This window comes from Pogona vitticeps, chromosome 3 (assembly GCF_051106095.1).
Source record: "Pogona vitticeps strain Pit_001003342236 chromosome 3, PviZW2.1, whole genome shotgun sequence".
Taxonomy (NCBI): Eukaryota; Metazoa; Chordata; class Lepidosauria; order Squamata; family Agamidae; genus Pogona; species Pogona vitticeps.
The window spans coordinates 220,721,993-220,748,062 of record NC_135785.1 but is presented as its reverse complement, the minus strand read 5'-3'; the positions used below and the strand labels follow the sequence as shown (position 1 = coordinate 220,748,062).

At 39.6% G+C, this 26,070-nt stretch overlaps 1 protein-coding gene across 4 annotated transcripts in view; it reads right to left on the bottom strand.

The window, feature by feature from the left end:
- Positions 1-1,196: 1,196 nt before the first annotated feature.
- The window catches only part of POU2F1 (POU class 2 homeobox 1), a 150,144-nt gene continuing 125,270 nt past the window's right edge, over positions 1,197-26,070 (bottom strand). For 2 of the 4 annotated variants that reach the window (XM_072993986.2, XM_072993988.2), the window contains 8 exons: positions 24,912-25,088; positions 21,368-21,509; positions 18,622-18,767; positions 18,229-18,408; positions 17,690-17,795; positions 14,660-15,008; positions 13,475-13,563; positions 1,197-4,125 (listed from right to left, as the gene is read on the bottom strand). In XM_072993986.2, coding sequence (XP_072850087.1) covers positions 3,815-4,125; positions 13,475-13,563; positions 14,660-15,008; positions 17,690-17,795; positions 18,229-18,408; positions 18,622-18,767; positions 21,368-21,509; positions 24,912-25,088 — 1,500 coding nt within the window. In that variant the 3' untranslated portion in view covers positions 1,197-3,814. The remainder of the gene's footprint in view (positions 4,126-13,474; positions 13,564-14,659; positions 15,009-17,689; positions 17,796-18,228; positions 18,409-18,621; positions 18,768-21,367; positions 21,510-24,911; positions 25,089-26,070) is intronic. The other 2 variants (XM_072993987.2, XM_078389817.1) reach the window with 1 other exon arrangement.

Genomic DNA, 26,070 nt, shown 5'->3' with positions numbered 1-26,070 from the left:
AGATTGTAACCACAAGGATAAACCTTCCCTTGTATATCTGTAATAAATAAGATCTAGAATGTAATGTAACCATGGATCCACTGAAGCCTCTTTAGCTGTGAAAGAAAATGTTTCAGACTTTTAAGAGTGCATAAAATAAATGAGTACAACAGCTAAATGACCCATGCAGGAAAAAATGGTAATAATATTAATTGACCACTTTCTAGAATATTGGGATACAGGATCAAAATCTGCTCAACAGATAAGATTAAGGGAAATTGGTGAATCTTGGAAATTATGACCAAAGTCATACAGTATTCGGGATTATTGAACTTTGTAATGACTACCAAAAATATATTCCTGCTGTTACAAAGCTTATGAGCTGCAGCTGTACACATCTCTAACTTATTAATAACAGAAAAGTTTTACAACAATGAGATTCCTGGAGAACCTCTCTAGTTATACATATCTGATTTTCTGCAGAAGTGATAATTTAAATTGTGTGAATTTATTTCTCTAGAATGTGTAGTTTATGAGCCCACTTGTATGTGCATATTAATGTATTCTGCTAATGTAGTTATGTGTAAATATGTGGCCATGACCAACAACAAATAGCACTTGCCTTTAAGACTCTGGTATCAATGTGCTGTTTGTAGAAAGCTGCAATCAGTCTCATGTCAGAAGATGAAATGCATTAAGTCTGAGACAAATGGGGTATGGTAAGGAATTAGTACAATTCAGTCAAAGCATTTTAGCTGCGGGGTGCCTTTTTTTAAAAAAAATTCCAGTACTTTTATAAAATAACTTGGTATGAAATGCCCCAGGGGTTTAGCCATTTTTACCATGACATGATAAGAAGAAAAACCAAAATTATTTGAATACTGCAACAGAACTATAAGCTGTCTATAGCTTACAACCATGCTATGCTAGTGTTCTAGATATCTATTTATCACACCCTTTAATTACAAAGAATATGAAAAACTAGCCATCCAACTGAACACAGCCATCCAACTGAAGAGATATTGTATAATGATGTAAAAGGGCCATGTTTTACTTATTTTTCTATATAAATGTAAATAGTCTTCTAGGTATCCAAAATCCACAAAAGGACAAGCACTGTGGTCCAGAACCTATCTCTTCTATCCACTGGTGTATATGTCTATGTGAGTCTGCATGTGCATAAGTTCTTATTTCAATGGAAAAAAAGAAAAAAAATCCATGGGATTGATATTTCCTTTGGTAGAAACTAGTCAACACTATGGTAATTAGACCAACATAGTGGGTACCTGTTTCTCTTCTGCCATCCTTTCATACATTCAACCGCTCCAAGCTGTTACCATGGGCCACTTAAAATCTTAACACACAGTATTATTCATAGCCCTATAATTTTACACTGAGACTGAAATCATGGAGACAGCCACACCACAGTATTTAGACTGAGCCAAAATGCTAAGGACAGGATGTGGGATCAGCTGGATTAGTAACCATCTGCCATTGCCATTCTATTTACACATCAAACCATGGAAATTAGATAATAATCAAGTTAAGAGTTTGTCTGCCCCAATGGATATACAAAAGACCAACCCACTCCCCCCACCAAAAAGATTAAAACAAGCAGCAATTTTAATATAAAATAAAAAATGAAAAGAAATTGTCAGTAGCATCTATCACTTCTCTGCATCTGAACTGCACTTATACAAACTAGTCCATTAGTACAGCAGCTTGCTAGAAATTGACTTTGGTTCAAGCTTAGTTTTTTTTTTAAAATAAAACATTAAAAAATTAAACACACATTAAAGATGGTGGACGGACATTTGCTCATTTCCCTGCTTTCAGTTCACAAGTTTTCAAAGTTTTTAGGAAGAATTCGTTATGATCTAAACAGCTTGTGAAACAGGAAGTTAGAGAGTCAGAGATGAACACAAAACAAACAGCATGATGACATGTCCAGAGGAGACAGAGATTTCTGCCAATTGACAATTAAAGCAGGGCCCATAAATGGGGCTTGTTCGCCAGAAAAGGCATTAAGAATAAAATTACTATCTTTTTGGTATCAGGTGGTGAGAGGCTGATGTACCAGCTTGGGCAGAAAATGGATCATAACTGCATGAGCTCTGGCACTCCCCCACTCCCCAGCTTTTGTGAGAAAAAAACTGGGCAGTTTTTCCTTCCTGAGACTATTTTCTAATTCAACTCAAAAGAAGAGGAAAGTTCTAAGTACAATGCAGTGATCTACCTAGTTCTAAAATGGAAAGATTTAGGTTAAGGCCAGTATAGTTCTTAACTTAATCTGTCTCCTCTGTCTCTTGCACATCTACTGTCAGCAGCTATTTGCACATATCACTTGTTACATTGCTTGGAAACATTTCCCTCTCTTTCTAACAGAAGTGTTTACTGCCATAAATCATGTTGCTAGCAGTGGCAGCCACTGCCAGAAATACCATGACATTTTCAAGATACATGCAATCTGCCATGTTCACCATGTCCTACAGCATACTGGCCAGTTTTCTGGTAATTCCTTCCTACTTCTTTTTCCAGACCAGCGGACAGTGTCAGAGAACATTACAACTGCTTACAGAATATAGCAAGAATGCAAGACTGCTTTCTTATAGCTGTGTGGCATAAAACAGTAGTTCCTGTTCACATGACCCAGTTTACTTCTGGAGTAGAAATGTTTTACATTGAAAACATTTTCAATACAATCATACAATGCACCAGGATAAAATGCATACAATGCACCAGGAGACACTAGGATAAAAATGTTCTTAGAGATAAGCCAGTGCATCTTTTAGAAGCTCTATGCCAAACAGCCAGTAGGAAGCTGAATGCATATGCATTATCACCATTATAGGCAGACTCCTGAGAAAAGTAAATAACAGAAATATTCCCAAAGCTGTAAAGTGGCAATTTCCATGCAATTTTGTGATAAGAGAGCCACCAACACAGGTGTTGAGGACAGACTACAGGCCAAATCCCTCCCCTCTTGGCATCAACAGGCGCCAAAGACGTGCAAAAAAGAGCTAGATATGGCCCAAAGATGATGAGTGAACTGCTGTCCAAACTGAACTCCCAGCTCACAAACATGGATTATCTTTGCACATTACCCTCTGCATGTTCACTTAGCTGCCAAAATCTCTTGAAAGATTCCCTCAAAAACATGCCACCATGGAAAAGGAAACTGTAAAGAACATTTGCAATTCACATTCACCCCTTCCTTCTCTCCTCCCTCTGTGTGGCATGGGAGCTCACTGAAATGCTTCCAGGAACAAAGACAAATGTGTCCAAACTCTATATATAGACAAATAATAATAATAATCATAAAGAGATACATCAGTAATACAGGCCTGCCTAAATTGTACCAGTTAAGAAAGGAACCCCCAACACGATTGATAAGATTATAAACACCTTGTATGACATTATGGCCTGTACAACAGACCAAAAAATGATAATTAAAAAAAGATATTTAGATCAAAAAGAAAGAAGAAATCCCATTCCTATGTTTGAGTCAATAACCCACCTTAACTTGTCATTGAAACTGCTGGAAATGATAAGTAGTCCTTTTTTGTTTTGTTTTTTTACATTTTTGGTTAGAAAGTTCTCCAATCAATGAAGCAATCCTGAAAACAGTGTTTATTATAAAATTAGGCAAATGTCTGTCCCAGTTTAAATCCTTCTTCTTGTTCTCCCTCCCCTCTTTTTGTATTTTTCCTTCTCTCTCTTGTTCCCAGCAACACGGTGAGAGGGAGTCAATCACATTTTGCAGTTTATAAACCCAGCTGACAGCCAATCTCACTGCAGAGTGAAACAAGCTATTGGTAGCACAGCTCAACCCAACTCACTGTGCCTTGGAGGCAGTAGTGGTGGTGGAGGCAGCCCCACTGGCTGAGGCCACTGTGAAGAGAGAGTTCTGGATAGACTCTGCTGAGGTGGAGGTGGCATGAAGGCTGGCGACTGTTCCAGAGGCCCCTGCGGAGGCTGCAGCTGCAGAGACCAAGCTAACTGGGTTGCTGGTGAGCAGTGAAAGGTTCTGAGGATTCAGAAACAGTGGGGCAGTTACGATGTTGGGTGTACCTCCAGCGTTGGCAAACACCAAGTTCCCAGTTGCATCTAGTGATGTTATTGGAAGAGAGCCACCAGATGCAAGAGCTAAAATGACAGGAGAGAAAGTGTTAGCATTTGTAATTCAACAGCAATCATGTTTGCTAGTTTTTCTTTGTAGTAGCAACTGATATAATTACCTTCCCAGCAATAACTGTAAGAAACAAATAGACAATTTTAAAAGAAGCCTCCTGAGCATCTCCAAGTTAGACTGGTTTTAATATAAGAACTGACATTTGGGCTCTTTAAATCCCTTTAATAATTTGTGAATTTCAGGTTTTTTCTATGTAAAGAAAAGTACAATATGTGCCACATAAGAAAAAGGAGACACTTGGAATTTCCGTTAAAGGTACAGTATTACAAAGGTTCATGCACAAAACAGGTCAGTTTGGGTTTTAATTTGCCTGAGTGCAGTTAAACCACTGTAGGCAGGGATAGAAAAACTAAGCAAATTCCTATAATTGCATTTCATCCAACTTCGAGTATCTCTGAAATGATCATTCAAACATGATTTGAAGAATCACTTCACTTTAGTTTCTAAACCAGACCAATGACCAATCAGTTTTTGTTGAGAAAACATTTATAAACATTTTATTTTGTTTTACCAGTAATAAAAGGTATTTCTATACACTAAAAACATTTTGAATTTTTAGTGGATCACTGTCAGAATATCTACAGAGGATGTGCTTTGTACCAGGAGATAGTTTTAGGGGTCAATTTGCAATGGTTAGAAGTGGGGGTTGCCATTGAAACTTTCAGGCCTAAGCCAAACTGTGGGTTGCTTACTTGGCAAAACACAATTGAAGGGTCCCAGTATCTCAAGGAGCTCCATAATATGGCTTTGAGGAATTAAAGGCCATTGATCTGTAACTATGTGTGTGGGGGGGGGAAGGGGATTGAGCAATAATTGGTCTCTTCACATATATGCATGAGCAGACTACTGTTCAAGAATTTCATAAAGTTAAAAGTGTTTTGGGGCAGGAACTTCACATTGACCAAGTGTGGGTGCTCAAAGGCCATGGTCCCACTGTTCCTGCTCTGGTCCCAGAGACCACCATGATGGAACCCAAAGAAGGTAGAACTGAACCTTGGCACCATGGTTATGAACAATGGATAGTGGAACTCTGGATGTATCCTATAAGGTCATTTCCCACAACCACTGCTTCTTAACTACTAAGATCCAAAGCTTGAGGGAAGACAAGTAAGCTTGACTTGTGATAACCTTTTGCTACACAGTCAAAAACTACAGGGTTTGAAATAGTGCGAAGTGGGACTTAAGTTCATTCATTCACACACTACCACAACTGGTCCAAAGACTGGGGGCGGGGGGTTTAAGGTTGATGGAATATGGCCTAAGAAGTGGTGACCATGACCAAACCAAAGGACAAGATACATTGAATTGAAAATGTTCTGACCCAATAGCAAAGCATAAATGACACTAACATTCTACCTATATGGCAGTGTGAAAATATAAGTCCTTGAAGTCTATCAGTCAGACAGTATTGCACCCTCTGAAGAGAAACACTGGCTCCAGAAATTTCTGGTTTTCTTTAGAGCATTAAAAGATCTGGTTTCCCTCAAGCCCAGAAGTGAGCAGGGGGATTGGGCTCGATGGCTCTTGTTCAGATGTCCTTCAACTGTATGTATCTACTTCTGACAATATTTGAGAAGAATACTGATACACGGTAGTTTCTCATTTCCCTAGTCTTCCCTGACTGATCCTCACAGAGGTGTTCTGTGCACTGATTCTATTCTTTTTTTAGTCTATGGGCTAGTCCATTTATTAGTCCAAACTAGATGCAGACCTACTGAATGAACTAGATAGACTTATACAATGGCTAAGACAGGACTTATGTACTGTAAGTCCCATTGATTTAATGGATCTACACTGACTGGAACTAACAACTGCCTTTGGGTCTTTACCTCCTTGAAAATGTTGGTACCAAAGGATATTGGGAATAAAGAATACAGAAGCTTTCCTTTTACGTGCCTTCTCCTGTCATGCCTTCTACTCAGTATTATGAAATCACAGGCATTGACTATAAAAATACCTGCCACTTGTACACAGGACACCATGTATTTAGGTCCCTCCTGTTACAAACAGCTATGATGTCACCTGTCCTTCAAGGTTTAGGCTGGAGTGTTAACATCCAATGGTGGTCGGAAGGCGGGACATCAGGGGGAGGAGCTGGGATATATAGGTGTATATGTGTGTGAGAGTCAGATCAGGATCTGGGAGTGTTGAGATGAGATAGTGATCAGATTGTGTGGAGATATGAGTCTGTGTGAGCTAGAGCCTTTCTTTATGTGATTACCTGATTTATTTGTTATACCAATCTTAATGTACCAATCAATAAACTTTAGTTATTTTGTTTGAAATCCATTCCGGCCTGAAGATACTTATTGCAGGGGATGGTTGGTGGCAGACTACCAGAAGAGTAACAGTGGAGTGACGTAGCGACCTTCCTTTGTTAGGTAGAAGGAGGCCGTTACAAAATTTTGGTGCCAGCTTGTGGGATACGAAGAGATCCAGTGAAGCCTTGGCTGAATCGCGCCCAGAGCAAGGGTATTTTAGTCAGGGACGTCCGAGTGGACGCGTGGGTGACCTTCTAGGACTTGTCTCAAGGGGAGAAAGTCTAGTAGAGGGGCGCTGAAACTCAGACTGGGGACTAAGATAGGGAAGCTCTGAGGTGACCATCTTGGTGGGAAGAGTGACCCAAAAGGCAGAGGCTGTGGTGGGGCTGGCCTGTCCTGAGTTTAGTGGAACTCTGAGGGGACAGAGCGGAAGCCAAAAGACAGCAACGCTGAGGGAACTCTCCATTTAGACAGCAGAGCCTGAGGAGAGGCAGAGCTGTGTGAATTAAGATTGGTACCAGAGACAGAGTAAAGAGAATACACTCTGTTTAGTAAGAGGCCCAGCGAAAGGGGCAGGAGCCCAGTTACTGTTTCTATCTGTCAGTGCTGGAAAGGACAGCGACAGTATATCTCACAGACTCAGAGTAAAGAAAAAAAATAGTGTTCTTTTAAACTGAGGCTTGAAAGTAGAAAACAACCTTTTGGGTGAAAGATTATGCCCTTGACAAGGAGAAAAATGACAGAACAAAGCCAGTTTGAGGAGGCAGTTGTCTCTGAGGAACAGTTTAGTGAGGAGGATGGAAGAATTCTCTCAGTTCAGGAGAAAGGGGCTTCAAGTGAAGAATTAGGAGACCTCAGAAGAATTGAGTTAGCGCAGGCTCATGAATTGAGAGTGAGGGAAATTGAGGCACAAATAGAGAGAGCACGAATGGAAAGAGAAGCTGAAAGAGAGAAAATGGAAATGGAAGAGAGATTACAGAGAGAGAAAATGGCGTTTGAGCTACGCAGACTTGAGTTGATGAATCAAAATAATAATAACAATATGAATTCAAGTGCTGTTGAGGGTCAATTGTCAAAAGCTGACCTAAAGAAATTTCCAGTCTATAAGAAGGGAGATTGTCCCAAAATTTTCTTTTCTCTTTATGAGAGAACGTGTACAGATTTTTCTATAAAGGAGTCAGAAAAAATGACAATTTTGAGATCATTAATTAGTGGAAGCCTGGCTGAGGTGTACGCTGAAATGCCTATTGAGTTAATAAAGGATTATTCTGAGTATAAAAAGCTTGTATTTGCCCGTCATGGCATCAATGCTGAACAGCTTAGGCAAAGATTCAGATCACTCACCAAAAAACCAGATGAAACATTCACACAGTTAGGAGCAAATTTAGCTAGATATTTGGATAAATGGTTGGCACAGGAGGGAGTGCAGACATTTCAAGAATTGAAAGATATTATAGGGCTAGAGCAGTTTTATTCTCTTCTACAGGGGGAATTAAAATTTCAAGTCAAGGAAAGGCAGCCTAAAAACTTGAAAGAAGCCACAGAGATTGCAGATTTTATAACACAGATCAGAAAACCAATATATTCTGAGGGGAAAAATGTGAGGAAGACAGGGGAAAATTATAATAGATTCTCTCAGGGACACGTTAGGAGCCAGCAGGGTGGAGGTAGCCATTTTGGAGGGAAGCCCTCAGAGCAGAAACAACAGAGAACTCAAAATTTGGAGGGAAAGGGAAAATTTGATGAGAAATACTCTTGGAACAGCAAAAAATGTTATTACTGCCAAGAAAAAGGACATTTGGTCTCAAATTGTGAAAAACTAAAACACAGGAAGGAAAATTTACCTCAGAATATGAGTGTAAACAAGCCAAAAACTGTTTATTGTGTTCAGAAGGAACAGAGAACTCCCCCGCTGGAAGGGACCGTTGCCATAGCAACACCAGCACAACTTGATACAACAGCTGACTGCTGTGATGAAAGTATCCCTCTGGCTGAAATAAAACACTGTCTTCTGGTTAGAACAAATTCTCAACTTTTTGAGGCAGCTGGAGATAATATTGGGATTTTTGATCACCACTATTTAGCCCTAAGGGACACTTGCTCACAGCTGACCTTGTGTCATCCTGATATCATACCCCGGGAGTACATATTACCTCAGGAGAGTCTGACAATCAAAGGAATAGGGGAAGAGTTAATCGTTTTGCCAGTAGCTGAAGTTTTTGTGCGTTATAAAGGATGGCAGGGAAATTGGAGAGTGGGGATTTCTTCGCAACTGCCAGCCGCTGTTCTTGTGGGAACAGACTTGGCTGAACATGTTAAGAGGGTGTTAGTTCTTACACGTTCACAAGACCAAACAGAGACAGCTAAGGAAGTTACTGATGTTCAGGAGGTGAGAGAAAATGAGGGTAGACAAGAAGCAGAAGCAGTTACACTTGAGTTACCTAAAAGCAGTATATTTCCACAAGAACAAAAAGAAGATCTTACTTTAAAAAGTTGTTTTGAGAAAGTGACAGGAGTGCAGTTAACCCCTGAAACTCCAGAGAGGTTCCACATCAAGCAGGGAATATTATACAGAGAGACACTGACGAATATCTCAAAAGGGGGAGATGGGATTCGAAGTCAGATAGTGGTGCCTGTAAAATATCGCCAGATGATCTTAGAAAGGGGGCACTCTGACATATTTGCTGCACACTTAGGAGTAAACAAGACCAAGCAAAGGATCACACAAAACTTTTATTGGCCTGAGATAGGGAAGCAAATTAAAAACTTCTGCCAAAGATGCGATGTTTGCCAGAGACAGGGTAACAACCGTGACAGAACCAAAGCCAAGTTATGCCCATTACCCGTGATCTCTACTCCATTTAAACATAGGTGTGGACATTGTAGGGCCATTGCCTAAGGTCACAAAGAGGGGAAACAGATTTATTCTCACTATTGTGGACCATGCCACTAGATATCCTGAGGCTATTCCCTTAAGTAACATAGAGACCAACACAGTAGCTGATGCCTTAGTAAGTTATATGTCTCGGATGGGCTTTGCTTCAGAAATAATAACAGATTTAGGAGCATCTTTTACTTCTAAGCTCATGAAACGATTATGGCAAATCTGTGGGATTAAACATTTAGAAACTACCGCCTATCATCCTCAGAGCAATGGGTTAACTGAAAAGTTTAATGGGACCCTAATGAGAATGATCAGAGCTTACTTGGCAGAAAATCCAAACAACTGGGATCAGAAATTGCAATCACTATTATTCGCTTATAGATCAGTGCCACAAGCCAGTACAGGTTTTAGCTCATTTGAACTTTTATTTGGGAGGAAAGTGAAGGGACCACTTGAGTTAATTAAACAGAATTGGGAACAGATCACAGAAGATGATCCACAAGATGTAGTTACCTACATAGACACGCTAATGAATGACCTGAAAAGGAATTTAGAGTTAGCTTCAGAAAATCTACATGCACAGAAAACTAGACAGAAAACCTGGTACGATAAAAAAGCGAGGGAAAGACAGTTTAGCCCTGGAGATGAGGTACTTTGGTTAAAACCTTTCAAAGGGAACAAGCTACAATTAAATTGGGCAGGACCATATAGGATTATTTCAAAAATGAATGACCTAAACTACATTATTGAGGAAGAAGAACACCAAGGCAGGAGGGTAGTTCATGTTAACGCTCTGAAACCTTACTATAGGGAGGAACAGAGAGTTTTATTCGCAATGAAAGCTGCTGATAGGGAGGAACATGACTTGCCTTATTGGGAAGGTAGGGGTGAAGTTAGGTACAACCCAGAGGAGGTGAGAATCAGCCCTGCACTCACCCTAGATCAGCAGAGAAAATTGAAATCGCTAGTTACCAAATATTATAAGGTCTTTTCAAACAAGCCTGGGTTAGCTAAGGGAGTGATGCATAGGATCCATACTGGAGATGCACCCCCGCAGGCGGTAACCCTATACAGAGTAACAGGACCATATAAGGACAAGGTGCGCAAGGAGTTGGATGAAATGCTCAAGGAGAATATCATTGTACCATCTTCTAGCCCTTGGTCCGCTCCGATGATTCTGGTTGATAAGCCGGATGGAAGTGTTAGGTTCTGTGTTGACTATAGGAAACTAAACCTTGTGACCAAACCTGATGCTTACCCTATGCCCAGACTGGACAACCTGATTGAAACTATAGGGGGTTGTCGATACATCTCTTCATTAGACCTAGTTAAGGGTTTTTGGCAGGTGAGGATTGATCCTAGAGATCAAGAGAAGACCGCTTTTTGTAGCCCTTTCGGTTTATTTGAGTTTCGAGTCCTCAGTTTCGGCCTAAGGAATTCGCCAGCCACGTTCCAAAGGCTGATGGACCAGACTTTACAAGGGCTCAGTGATTTTACAGTAGCCTACATAGATGACATAGGTATCTTCAGTAACACCTGGGAAGATCACCTAAGACACCTAGAAGTAGTACTGCAGAGGTTAAGTGCGGTAGGGCTAACCGTGAAAGCAAGCAAATGCCAGCTGGGTAGCCCAGAAATAAAGTATTTGGGTCATGTTGTAGGGGGAGGAGTAATCAAGCCCCTAGAAGCAAAGGTAGAGGCAGTACGTGATTGGCCTAGACCCAATACCAAGAAAAGAGTAAGATCATTTCTTGGTCTGATAGGCTACTATAGGAAATTTATTCCTAGGTTCAGCGAGATGGCAGCGCCGCTGACCGAGCTGACGAGGAAGAAGACTGATGACCACATCCCATGGACCAGTGACTGCGAGGAGGCGTTCCAGAAGTTGAAGGAGGTGCTAATCCACTATCCAGTGTTGCGTGCCCCAGACTTCGACCGAGAGTTTATCGTGTACACAGATGCATCCAACGCCGGGGGAGGAGCTGTCTTGTGTCAAGCTGATGACAACGGAGACCAGCATCCAGTGTCCTACCTTAGTAAAAAGCTTCAGAAAGGAGAGAGACACTTAGCTACCGTGGAGAAAGAGTGTCTTGCCATTGTTTATGCGGTTCAGAAGTTATCGCCATACATCTGGGGGAGACATTTTATCCTTTGTACGGACCACTCCCCACTGAGGTAGTTAAAGACTATGAAAACCCACAATAGTAAACTGATGAGGTGGGCCTTGCTGTTACAGGATTTCGACTTCGAGGTTAAGGTAGTCAAAGGGACGATGAACTGTGTGGCTGACGCCTTATCCCGAAGACCAGAAGAGTGAAGACGACCAGATGGACTTTGTAAATTGGCTAAAGTGGTTTAACTGTTTATGAATATGGGTTTGTTGAAATGTTGTTCTGTATATGTATATGGAAATGAGTTATTGTGTGTAAGTATTTTTTGATGAACAGAACAATTTAAGTGTATGTTGAATATTGATGATAAGTATTTGAAATGGAAGAAATGCTGTAATGTGTTGTGATGTTTTAGAGTGAAAAGATGATTAATGTGGTAAGTATTTGGGTAATGTAATTTTATGGAAATGTGTTGACTCTACTCCTAGTTGTTTTGGGAGAAAAGCAATCTAGCTTTCCCCCACAAAACAACTTATAAAGGGGGGAGGTATGTTACAAACAGCTATGATGTCACCTGTCCTTCAAGGTTTAGGCTGGAGTGTTAACATCCAATGGTGGTCGGAAGGCGGGACATCAGGGGGAGGAGCTGGGATATATAGGTGTGTATGTGTGTGAGAGTCAGATCAGGATCTGGGAGTGTTGAGATGAGATAGTGATCAGACTGTGTGGAGATATGAGTCTGTGTGAGCTAGAGACTTTCTTTATGTGATTACCTGATTTATTTGTTATACCAATCTTAATGTACCAATCAATAAACTTTAGTTATTTTGTTTGAAATCCATTCCGGCCTGAAGATACTTATTGCAGGGGATGGTTGGTGGCAGACTACCAGAAGAGTAACAGTGGAGTGACGTAGCGACCTTCCTTTGTGAGGTAGAAGGAGGCCGTTACACCTCCTTTTCATCTAATCCACGTCTTGCAATCTTGGAATTTGGCTTCTTGCACTGATTGGCACTGGACACAGGCAAATCAAATGTAGTTGATGGAGTGCCACTTTCCTTTGGCCAATAGTTCCAGAATGTTTCTAGGATCACTCATATGCCGAGAATCCAGATTAATTGAGAGACTCTTTTTCCTTTCATAATCCTTGGCATGAAAGATGGTAGAATGAAGAGTCTCAATGACTGCTCACACCCGGTTATGCAACCACCTCTGAAACCCCATGCATCAAAATATATAACTTGCACTGAGTGGGAATTACAGGGTACTTGGGGTGAGCACTGGGTTAAGTTTTGCTCTTACATCATAGTTGGGTTTCAATATACTTCCATTTCCTAAAACAATGAAAATTCCAATACGTATTCTTTTGAATTGGACCAACCTATTGACAACCAGAGCATGGCACTTCAACTTCCTGACAACATAGCCTACTGAAAAATGGCATGGCCATTTTTTGTCCCTATACACAATATCGGCTATAAGAAAATCATATCCCAGTGGCAAAGTACAGTAGATTTGTCAGGAGAGTTTCATCTCTGCTATTTTTTTCCAAATAAAACAAGACAAGACAAAGTTATGTATATGGCAAATGGATGAAATTTAGGACATTGTTTTCAACTCTTCAGATAACAAAGTTGTAGAATGCCCACATTACAGATCTAGCTCTTCCTGGATTTTGCAATCATTCAGGGAACTAACATGAGGAATTTTCCTTTCGTGAGAATTAATTTCCTCCAAAGTCCAAGCCTGATAACATGGCATGGCTGAATTTGTAAAACTGGATTATTTCACTAGCTTTTGGAAGACAAATTAAGATGATGGGGGCTAAATATTTTTATGTACTTTAAAGTTATAACCCCTTCAGCTTTGAGGCTGGGTGAGATGAATATTTGTAAACCAAATTTTATATTCATTAAATAAGTCCCTATTTCCATAGTTTCAGTGGGACCTTTCAGGTATGCTAACAATTTGCAGCTCTGACCTTCTATTTTTGAGAAAACAGAAACATAAATGTAAAAGGGTTCAATACATGGTGCAGTTTACTGACCTTGAATAGTTGCCAGTGTACTGTTGCTCATCAGAGCTGGGCTGAGAGCACCGCCTAGTGTCCCTGGATTGAGACTGAGTAAGGCACCTCTGCAATTCCAAAGCAGAAAGAAAAACAACTTGGAGACTATTAATTGTTCACAAGGGCTCTTTTAGACACAAAGACAGGATTTAAGGTCCAGATCTACATATTCCTTGTAGTTTAACCACAAGGATTATGGCAGATTCCATGTAAGTAGGCCTGTAATATTTAAAAACACACAATATACCAGTTGTGTGTTTTTAAAAATGATGAAGACTAGCATCTGTACAAAGAAAAAGCTGTGTAGAAATGTTTGTAAGAATTAAGGATATAATGAATACCCACAAATATTCCTGTTCATGATGAAAAATGGTGTCTCAGCATACCAACATCCTGCTGAAAAAATGGTTAATTACAACAAGAAACGCTGCTCATACACGAGAATAAAAGACTAGCCCATTTTTCTGTCAGCAGCAGAATTAGCTAAACACAAAACAAAAACAAAAAAACCTTTACTTTTTGTATTTTAGGCAAGAAGCAACTGGGCTTTGTTCTTATTTTTTGGATAGAAAATATCAGCCTCTTGTGCAAAAAAGCCCCCAACAAAATCAAATCTGTGAATTTTTCTCCAAAAAGTGTCAAAATGCATAAAATGAACAAAAACACATGAAACCTTGCCCAGCATGGAGAAGAGTTTTGAAAAGTTTCATTCTCACCTGCAAGAATGAAATACATAAAGGTTTATACCCCTAGAGTTTGGGGGGGGTGGGGGAGGAATTATTTAAGCATTCAGTCTTGAGAAAGAGATCCATGGTAGCTTACCAGAAGTATGTGCCTGTATACATTTTTTATTTTAATTGTGTTTAAGTAACGCAAACACAATTGAAGTATAAAATGTATACAACCACATAAGTTTATTTGAAACACAATTTAAATATTTTTCTTTTTAAAAGCATTTAAACATTTCTGCAATTGAAAATTGTTAACACATCCTCATTAGCTTAACAACTAAAGATCTCTGTTTCCAAACATGACTTATTTTTAGGCGAAGGCCCTGAAAGCATTGGATATTGGTTTGTGATGAATGATTAACCAAAATAATTGGCACTCTGCACACTGTCTTTACCACTTCTCAGACATGTTTTTAAAATGGGAGCTACTTACCCAGCTGCAAACTGTGAGGATGCCATTAAGCCTGGATTTAGTCCTGCTGCAGCTGCCATTGCAGCAAGACTTGCATTTGCAGGCAACTGTGCCGCTCCTTGTAGTGCAGCAGTAGCAGCTGCAGTTTGCAACCCAGAAGCAGTTACCATCACCTGGCTGGTCCCAATGGCTGAGGACATGGGGGTGGAGGTTGTCTGCGTTGTGCTGGTCTCACTGGCACTGGATGCCTCAGAGGTGGAAGCGGAAGCAGAAGGAGAGGGACTCAGGGAAGGTGAAGTCACTGCTGAGGAAGCTGGAGGTGCTGTAGAAATCACAGTTGCTGTATTGTTGGGGATAGTTTCTGTGGGGCCTGAAATAATGACTTTAATTAGGGCTAAAATATCTGATGTGCCTGGAAGTAGTCCATGTCTATATTGAAGCCAGAGTACAAGAGGAACGAACGGCATTCATATGGAATACAAGGATGAAGCACATTATCCTCAAACAGGAGATATGACCAAATCAGAGTGAGTCTCTGACTACAGTTAAAGCAGCCAGACAGAAAAAGATTACATGTTCAGGGGGAGGAAACAGGAACCTAAAACTACTATATGATGCACTATGGCATTCACAACTAAAAGATTAAATAAAAGGGCCACAATCTGACTCTTAATCAAGGAAGTAAATGGTTGCTGGCTCTTCTTCACTGAGATGTAAAATGTATATATGGTTTAGCTCTAATTAGACCTCATCCATCGCTTGTCACCAGATATTAAAATGCTGCTTATTTTTCATTTTGAACAAACCTAGTTTGACAGAATTTATAGCTAGGACATGAGTACATTCAAACCCAAAACTGCCCAGTTATGCTTAGACCCTTTTCTTTCTTTCTTTCTTTCTTTCTTTCTTTCTTTCTTTCTTTCTTTCTTTCTTTCTTTCTTTCTTTCTTTCTTTCTTTCTTTCTTTCTTTCTTTCTTTCTTTCTTTCTTTGTAAACAAAAGCCATCAGTAGAGGATCAAATAGGCCTTCCTGAGAAATCCATTCTATAAGACTAAGAAGTCTCTGTTCCAAGTTGAAAACAGAAAGTACCATATTTTTCCATTTATAACACACCCCTTTTAATTAGACAACACCCCCCCCCACTGTTCTAGCCCCAAAATTAAGTAAGCTTAGCTTTTGAGTATTCAGCCTCTGGGCTCAGAATGTTGGATATTAGGAGTCTCTGTTGAATCTGAGCCTACAGGCTTCACCTCCAATGAGGTGTGTTCCAACTGGTTTGTTCAGCATCAGCTGACGTCAGTTCTATAAGGCTCATAATTCGAGGAAGCAAAGTTTCCTAACCGTAGGAAGCTAAGCTTTGTGACTGAAGGAAGCCTGTTTACAGAGACAAGGTATGTGCCATTTTGTTCTCTCCTCAGCTATCTCAGCTTATTTCCATTAAAAGATGCCCCTCAATTTTTAGCGTAATGATTTTGGAAAAAAGTACCGTCTTATACATAGAAAAATACGGTACCTCAAATGTCATATAGTCCAAACACTTATCAGCACACAGAATTTATTATAACATGCCTGACAGATGGGCACAGATCTTCTGCTTCAAATCTGTTCATGTTCAATCCTCTGGAGCAGCATTTTCAGGAGCACAAGGATGTGCAGGAAAATTCACAAAAAATGTTCCCACTGCTTTCCACAAGCATAGCTGACCTATGAGCAAAACTCTGCTCATGCTATCTGTAGAATCAAACCACTATTATTTTCTTCCATGTTGCCAAAGAGCGGCACTGAGGGTGAAATTGAAACACTTGTGGAAGACATGAGATTTGAACCAGGATTCTAATTCTGTAAGTTCTGTCTCATAGTCTTACAGTACTCTTTACAGCTACAACTACATCTGGAAATTCTGCAGCTGAAGTCTGACCTCTATGTGAACAGATTGCAAGATAGGATTCTATGGAATAGCACTAAAATATCTACCTGTGCTGCATATTCCATTGCTAGAAGGTTAAGTTAGATATGATCTTCTGGAACACATGGTTTAGAAATCAGATAAATGATGATATTGGGAAACTGCTCATCTCTAAACCATCTTGACGATGATTTAAAGCGTTTATATCTTCAGCCAAAAATTCTCCTATAAGAGTTTTCAGACCAGTAGAACAAACAAAGCTTGCCCTTAAGCTTATGACCTAAGAGCCATGACATGACAGGAAGGATAAGGAGGGGGAATCTGAACATTAAGTGGTTCAATGATTGTAGAATACATTTTACTTATGCCATCTCCATGTCTTTTTGTGTATTCTAAACATACAGAAGATGTGAGACTTTGGAAACCAAGTCCTGAAAAGAACAGTTAAGGGAGTTGGATATATTTAGGTTGGAGAAGAAAACATTAACTAGTGATAGCCACTTTTAAGATACTTAAAACCTTCAAAGCAGTGGTGTCGAACTGTGGCCCTCCAGATGTTCTTGGACTTCAACTCCCAGAAGCCTTCACCACCACCTCTGCTGGCCAGGATTTCTGGGAGTTGAAGGCCAAGAACATCTGGAGGGCCACAGTTCGACACCACTGCTTCAAAGGAAGATGGAGCAAGCTTGTTTTCTGCTGCTCCAGAGGATAGGGCCTAGTCCATTGAATTCTAATGACAGACAAGTGAACAAACAAGGGACACAGAGAGAAAACTTCATAACAGCATGAACTGGATGGCAGTGGAACAAGCTACCCAAGAAGGTAATGGACTTTAATGGAGGCTTTTGAGCAAGGTTAGATGGCAACATGTCAGGGATGTTTTAGCTATAGATTATTGTGCTGGCAGGGAGTTGGACTAGATGAACCTGGAATCTCTTCCAGCTCTGCAATTCTGTTTCTTTATAACGTAATTATTATTTTTATAAACGTGTACCTCATGTGAAGAGAGTCCTCTCATTTGAGCTGCTACTCAAAAATGTGTTAAAACTGAGTAATGACCAGAGCAACACAATACAAAAATGCCATTGTGCTACAAATCAACTCGATTACTGTCATCATTTTGCAGGTGAAAATACAAGGCTTACCTGTGACTGCCAAACTAGTTATAGCTGCACTGGTCAGAGGGAGGACAGGGTTGACAGTCAGGGTAGTAGCTGTACTGCTTGTCACAAGGCTTGGTGTGGTTGCCACCTAGAGGTCAGAATATAATGGCTGAACTCTTTAGAAAAGGTTCACATATCATCTTTTTTTCCTTAGTTACCAATATAAGGTGCCAAATACATGCTTTTACATAGCACTAGCAGTTTACTAGGTAAAGCCAAGGACTACGTTACTGCTGTTTGCTGTATTCAGGAAATCATGAATTTCTGTCTAAGAATACTATGCTAAAGCAATTCCCTTCAGAGTGCTCAAACAATGTATTAACTATTGCTTGACCAAAGGGATGCTCCAACTAGGTATGTGACTTTTATTTATTATGCATAAAGTGGAACACTAGGTACTGTATTAGTATAATGCCGAACAAACTTCAGATTTCAAAATTTGCAGGTCAAACTCATTAGCAAAAAGAGAAGACAGTGTTCTCTCTCAGTGTATCATAACTCCACTGGCTTCTAATTCTTACCAATGAAGTAGGACAAGGGTACATTGCTTTGATGGGTGAGCTGCTGGTTCCACCACTACTGGGTGGGTTGATCCTTTTTTCCTTCTGGCGCCGGTTACAGAACCAAACGCGGATCACCTCTTTCTCCATGTTCAGTTGGTCAGCTATCAGGGTGATTTCTTCCGAGGTAGGCTTTTGGTTCTGACAAAGACATCATTTGAAAACAGCTCATCTTTTGCTTATTCCATGAGAAATATAAAGGATATTTGAATGCACTGTATCAGTTGACACAGTTACAGCATTTAATAACGTTCTTTAACATTTCCCCCATTTTATCATATACTGTTTTATAACATCACAACAGCCATTAAAGAAGAACGCTCTAAAATAACACTGTGCAATGTATTTACTGACCTCCAGGAAACTCTTCTCTAAGGCCACACGTATGTTGGTCTCTATGCTGGTGCGTTTCTTTCTCCTGCGGTTCAAGCCCTCAATCCCCAGCCCTGGAGAATTCAGGGCACTTGGACTGGAGAGTGCTGAATCAGATGAGAGGTTTTCTAAAAAAGGAGTTAATGTAAATCTTAGTAACTAAAATACTGTATTATAAATAGAAGTTACAAAAAGGTTTTAATTAACCACATCTGCCTAAACTATTGCATCCACATTCCAAAAGTCTTGATTCTGAAGCCAGTTTCATATTAAGTCAGCAGAAGAGGGCATGACAGACAATATTTGCCTGTTCTCTCTCCGAGAATCCACTATCCCTCCAAAACCTGGCTCCAGACCACAGGAAATAGTGTAGTACTGGCACAGAGGGACTGCAGGGAAGTCTCTGGAAATGATCTCCATATTCACCTGTGGGAGAATCTAATGGAAAAAACTGCTCTTCTACAAGAAGAAGGGACACTCTGGATCCAAACCGATGGGCTCTACAGCAGACACACTGTTAACAGTTGCAAACAGCAGTGATATACATCTTCTGCTTAAGTTAAATGCAATTCCCTGAGCTGTGGAAAATCAAGCTTGATCAAATATAACTGCAAACTTGTTTAGAGTGTTCCAACCAATGTGTTTTGCTCATGTATTTTTCAACACCACATAGACTTAAAAATAAAAGATGGCAAAGCAAGAGATTATATGAGTTACCTTGAAAAAACCCCAAAAATTCTTTTAAAATATGCTATAGATGTATAATTGTTTTTGCACTAGAGATTGTACTGTACAAGATCCGTTTTGAAAAATCTATTACACTGATAACTACAGATGCTTGTCTTGCATATTCCTTGTGACTGAAATGATTCAGAATCTTTGTAATAAGTACTGCAAAGCCTAACTCAGCATCCAAAGAGCATGCTAGCAAAGATTTCAGGCTGGGACCCTGTATACTCACCATGAAAGTTCATTTTAGCTTGGTGTAGAAGAATCCACAAAGAGCAGGATTATACCCATCACCAACAAAAAAGCAGGCAATGATCTGACCTTAAGCTCTGCTTTGCAGTCTCCTCTCCTGATCAAGCAAATGAATTAAATAACTAGAGGAGGAAGACCAAAAGCGTACAAAAGGAAGAAATTAAGGTACACAAATACCAGAATAGGAGCCTCCTTTGATGAGGATCAGCTCCTCTGAACATGGGTAGATGAATGTACAGAAAATTTAGCCATTTTCTGGGTGAAATTAGATTCTTCCTGTACACCAACCCAGAATGCGCCTTAGCAGAGAATATGCAACATTCCATTCTTTGGCTGATGTTGAAGAGGAATTCCCAAACAATGGGACATACCCGAGCTAAGAGTAGTCTGCCACTGCTTAATAATTGGAGCCCATACTCTGAAATACAGTGGTGCCTCGCTTAGCGATGTTAATCCGTGCAGAAAAAATCGCTGCTAAGCAATAACATCGCTAAGTGATTTTTAAAAGCCCATAGAAACTCATTTAACGTGTTTAATGCGTTCCTATTGGCTTAAAAACTAACCTTATGCGAAAATCCTCCATTGCGGCGGCCATTTTCGGTGCCTCTAAAGCGAGGAAAAACAGCGGGCGGCCATTTTTCCCCTGGCAGCCATTTTGGAACCGCCGATCAGCTGGCTGAAAATTCCCCGCAATCATCGCAAAGTGAATTTTCCCCATAGGAAACATCGCAAAGCGATTGCAAAAACAGCGTCGCTAAGCGATTTCGCCATAAAACGGAGCGATCGCTAAACGAGGCACCACTGTACTATTTTGCTAAAACAGTCTGTGCTATGTATACTTCACTACCTGGGTAGAGTGGGCGGCATATAAATTAAATAAATTAAATAAATAAAATAAATAAATGTAACAGGTACATGCTAACTGATTTCTAATAAAGGCAAAAAGCTGCAAATGTCAAGTGAGCTGCTATATGTAAGAAACACAATTTTAAATGTTATAGGTTAATATGATAGGTTAATTCAATGTGCAGCAGTGCATCTGTAGAGCTTGCAACTTGATGAAGTATTATGGAATGACACAAATAAGACATAAAGTGTGTCTGAAGTGATTTCTCTTTGTGTGATTTTTGTGGCTGATATGTAATTTGCCATACTTTGAAGAGTTTTAAAGGCTTCTTCCTTTTGTTTTACTGATTGATAAATGCACTTCCCTCCTACACCAACTAAAGAGAATGAGAAAATAAAAGGGGGAAGGTTTTTTTAAGCAGGCAGAAGTTAAAAAGAAAATGAGATTAGTGAAGAAAAAGAACAAAACAGGGGGAAGTTAAGAAGAACTGTGTATGTCATGTGTTTTCAAGTCACTTCCAGTTGGGTGCAACTCTAATAGTGTTTTCAAGGTACATGAGACATTCACTGTGCCATTGAGAAGAAATCGAACTCAAGTCCCCAGATTCCTATTCTGACATTCCACCCAATATATCTCAGCAGCTATCAGGAACCACTAAGTAAGAATCACCAAGTAGACATTAAAAGGCAGCCCTTAAAGATACATCTTGTTATGGGCAAGGCAGGAAGGGAAGCAGAGCTAGAAGATGCAGGATCTTAGGAAATCTTTAGGCTCTATAATTCTCTTTCTCTCTCAAGTAGTGATAGGTGTAAGCCATGTTTTATGGATTCTTCTTCACACCAATCAGTACATTTCAGAGATCTAGTGTGATATCTTGAGAAAAACTGGACAAGTATTCACCTGCATCATTGAGCCACTTTTCCAGAAGTGGTTTTAACTTGCACATGTTCTTAAAGCTGAGGTTCAAGGCTTCAAAGCGAGATATAGTAGTTTGACTGAAGTCATTTCCATAGAGTTTACCCATAGCGAGCCCAACATCACCCTACATGGATGGGAAGGAAACATATTTTAAACAATGCAAAGCTCTACAGTTATTATCATCATCATCTTAGAACTGCAGAGCTGGAAGGGACCCTATGGATCACTGAGTCCAGCCCCTATGAAGGAGGCACAGTGGGGAATCGAACTTCCAACTCTGGCCCCATAGCCAAAGATCAAAACTACTGAGCTATCCAGCAGTTAGGACAGCTGCTATTTTAATTATATATAGAATTAAATCTTGTAATAAAACCATCAACAGATACAACTGCAGCAGACCAAAATGTTTCCCATTTTGGCCATTCACAGCTGAATTAAAATATCCTTATAATAAATACAATTTCACGAGGTTTTTTTTAAAACTGGCACACAGTAGACCATCTTGCAATGTAGTTGGTAAGGCAGGGATAAAAGTAACTTCCAGGAATTTATCCATAGTGAGCCCAACATCACCCAATGTGGATGGCGAGAAAAACATTTTTACAGGCCCCTTTATACATCACATTTAGCACCTTCAGAAGTTTGTAACCTTATCAGCAACTTGACCTACTCAGTGTCTCTTGAAACGAAATTTACTAAAAGATTATGCATCACTGACTCAGCACAAAAGATTCTAGAAATCTTCCAGTTCTGGAGTTCAAATGAGAATAATCATTATCCAGTGACACTTCATGTTCTCTTGTGACTGAAGTAATAACTCTGCAAGTAAGGACCTGAGTGCTCCTTCAAGCAGACAAAACATACGTATGAAGATAATGCTCATAAACCCATTTATTTATGATAGTATAAGGATGTGCAAACTGTGACCCTGGGGCTGCTTTGCAGCCCTCTAAAGCGGTTCTTGTGGCCACAACCTTACTTTGAACCTCTCATTTTCTACCAATGAAAGATGATTTGCTGTTCCTGCAAAAGTCACTTTTCAAACAGGTCACAGGTTTTGCCCCACTCTACTTAGTAATGTATAATACCAGTTGTTCAAAACAGACAATGAACTTCTATACACTTTCATTTTCATTTCTTGTTTCATTTCTTCATCTTGGGCAACTAATGCAGCCACAGGAAGGTTCTAGGGCAGAAAATTGCTCTCCCTACACAAGTGCAACTTACAACAGAGCAAAATAATAGCTATATTTTACAAAATAAAAACTAGCATAAAAAAGCAAATACTTTCCTTCATGTAACAGATACACTACAAAGGATTCTAATAAACATACTACTTACATTACAAACCCTATGCTTTAGCCATTTTAAAAAATTGTAACACTCCCTTTCTGACAAAGAAAAATTGGACCATAGTAAGTATTTAGTCTTCTGTGTGAGCTAGGACCTAGTAATTATTTACAAAAGGCAACACAATAAATCTCTTCAAGTCTAAAGGTAACCTAGCATACTATGGCAAAGAATTCTAGGACACAGGCATGCATACACAGAGACATGCAATCTCATTATGATAATTTAATCTTTATTAATTAGGTTTTCTGATTACTAACCACTTACATAATTATGCAACTACTATCATTAAAAAATTAATTATGTATATAGCTTGTACAATAGAATGGTTAAGTAAATATTCTGCTGTTTGGCATCCAATGCATTAAACTGCGTAGTTGTAGATCACTAGAAGATACTAGAAGTACTTAGAAGATGCCTTCTCAGCTTAGGAGAAGGATGACTTTCTGCCCACAACTCAAGTTTTATTATATTCTGGTTATAGAAAAGTTGGATTGTAGCAGAGAATATTCCACAGAATTTAGATGTTTTTTTTTTTTTTTTTACAAATGCATACATAAGGAAAAGATACAGCAGAAGGCATCATAGAAGAGTTTGATATAAGTTAGTTAATCACCATGGAAGTCTTCTCAGAAGCTTTTTCCTGAGAAGGTTATGAGGGCTTTTTGAAATAGCTTCTCCAGATTGATAAACTGACACAATCACTTTAAAAGGTAATCATCAACCCAAAGCATTAGTTCACTAATAGGAAAGGTCCAATCATCTGTCACCACCAACTTATTTTCAGATGATGAGGAAAAAAAAACTGAAGAAAAGCATATTAAGATTACCTCAGAGAATTAGCAGGTCTGCACAACAATAGGCAGTTACTGAGAGATTCTATAAAGACTTTACAGTTTAATATCAGAGTAAAACTAACTCTTTTTGTTGAGCCTGGAAACCCTTGAAAAACTAGGACAGCTGTCTTTGAATTAATGAGGTATGTCCATAATATCTGAGTCAGCATTTTAGCTTTGGAATGTTGAATGTTGCAAAAATTACATGCATGTAAGTGCATCATTGATTGAATGTCTCCACAGTCACAGAACATTTTTCCTGTATCCAAGTGGCCCTGTTTTACTTAGTTATTCTTTGATCTTCTTAGTTCATTTCAAATTCTATTCAGTGACTTCCAGATGCCCAAGCTAGAGTCTTGTCCTGGTGGGAGACACTCTTCAGCATTCACTGATTTGTTTCAGTTGTTGTTATTAAGGCAACAGTAGTCAGGTATATGTTAAGTTTGGAAAATTGGGAAACAGCCACAACTGCAATTTTTCATATGACAAAGACTAAATGCTTCTCTGGATGCATTCTGAGACTGAACTGTTATTAATTAATTAATTAATTTGATCTGTACCCCGCCTATCTGGACCAATGGACCACTCTGCAGCATCTAAACCAAAACAGGGATGAACACATTTTCTTTTCAATCTACTTAGCAAGTATATCAGAAAGGATTTCCAAGGATTTTTCAGCGAACTAGTCTGAAGGAAACTGAAGATTTTTACACATGCACTTTTATCCAGCTGTAGCCAAGTTGTTCTTCTTTTGCTGATGGCCTTTCTTGGGTAAAGGTTCTGCATCATTTAGCCATTGTTCTTCTGACTGGTGGCAGAGATCAATAATTGCAAAAACAAGGAATAACTGGTCATTTCCTAACTGATGGTGAAGGTTATACTTCCTAAAAGCTGAGACACAACTTCCTTAAGTTTTGAATCTTCTGGATGATGTCAAATGCTGGAACATGCTTCTCATATGGGTCCTGAACCCCGCATACATGCAGAACACTTAGATATTTATCACAGGAACTTCACAGTTAAGACATAAAATGGGGCTTACAGTCCCATTCCGTGCCACCCCCCCAAAAATCCATAATAATGTTTTTTAGAAAATTTCATTAATTGCAAGAATCCAAACATTGTGTTCCAAATCTTTCCATTTTTAGAGGACCAACACCAAACTGGACAGGGGAAGACTGACCAATAGTTATTAAAATGTATCACACAGACATTTGCAAATCCCTCCATTGTCATTTATATAAATCAATACCAAAAATCATGCCTAACTGTAAAAAATTATACAGCTTCCTTCCTTCCAGATATGAACATTATACTGCCCCAATGGATGTCAATGTTACCTGAGTGAATCCAAGTTTGATCCGTCTTTGTTTGAAAGTCTTGGCAAACTGCTCAAGCTCCTCAAGATCACTGGGCTCTTCCAAGCTGGGAGTTTCAATTCGCTTTGGTGTTGACTGGCTCTGTGGAAGTGGCTGAATAGGGGTTGCTGCTATTGTGCGTGTTGGGGTTGCTGGCTGCTAATAATATGAGGAAACAAACAGGAAAGTAAATGTAAAGCACAGCTCTACTTCATAAAAATAGAACAGCCATAAATATCTTTAGCATACATTCATAGGTCAATATCCTGTTACACAGTTCCACCTACATGATAGGAATGACATCAGTATCAGCAGCACACTGCTCAATGCAGGAATACAAATGAAAGGATATACGTCAGGTGGTTGATCAAGAACAGATCCTGCTCCTCCTCTGTATAACACCCTTTCAAGCATAAGTGCTATCATATCTCCCCTCAGTCTTCTTTTCTCAAGTCTAGAAATGCAGAGGTCTTTCAGTCTTTCCCTATAGGGCTTGGTTTCCAGCCCCATAATCCTCCTTGTTGTGCTCCTATGAACTTGGTCCAATTTGTCAGAATCCTTCCTTAAGTGGGGTGTCCAGAACTGGACACAGTACTCAATATGAGGCCTAACCAGTGCCGAATAGAAGGGAACTAGTACCTCACAATATTTGGAGACTATACTTCTGTTAATGCTGCCTAAAATAGCATTTGTCTTTTTTGTAGTCACAACACACTGTTGGCTCATATTCAACTTGTGATCTAAAGCAAAGCAAAAAAGCAAAGCTTCAAGCACTCTCTGGGTGGTTTACAAGTTAATTATGCAGGCTACACATTGCCCCCCCCCCAGCAAGCTGGGTACTCATTTTACCGACCTTGGAAAGATAGAAGGCTGAGTCAACCTTGAGCCAGCTACCTGGGATTGAACCCTGGGTCATGAGCACAGTTTTGGCTGCAGCAGTTTAACCACTGCACCACGAGGCTCTTTCGACTATACCAAGATCCTTCTCACTCATAGTATTGCTGAGCTAGGTATCCCGCATCTTGTAATTTTGTGTTTGGTTTCTTTTCCTAGGTACAATACTTTGTATTTATTCCTGTTGAATTTCATTCTGATTTCAGCCCAGTGCTCAAGTCTATCTAGATAATTTTGAAATTTGTTT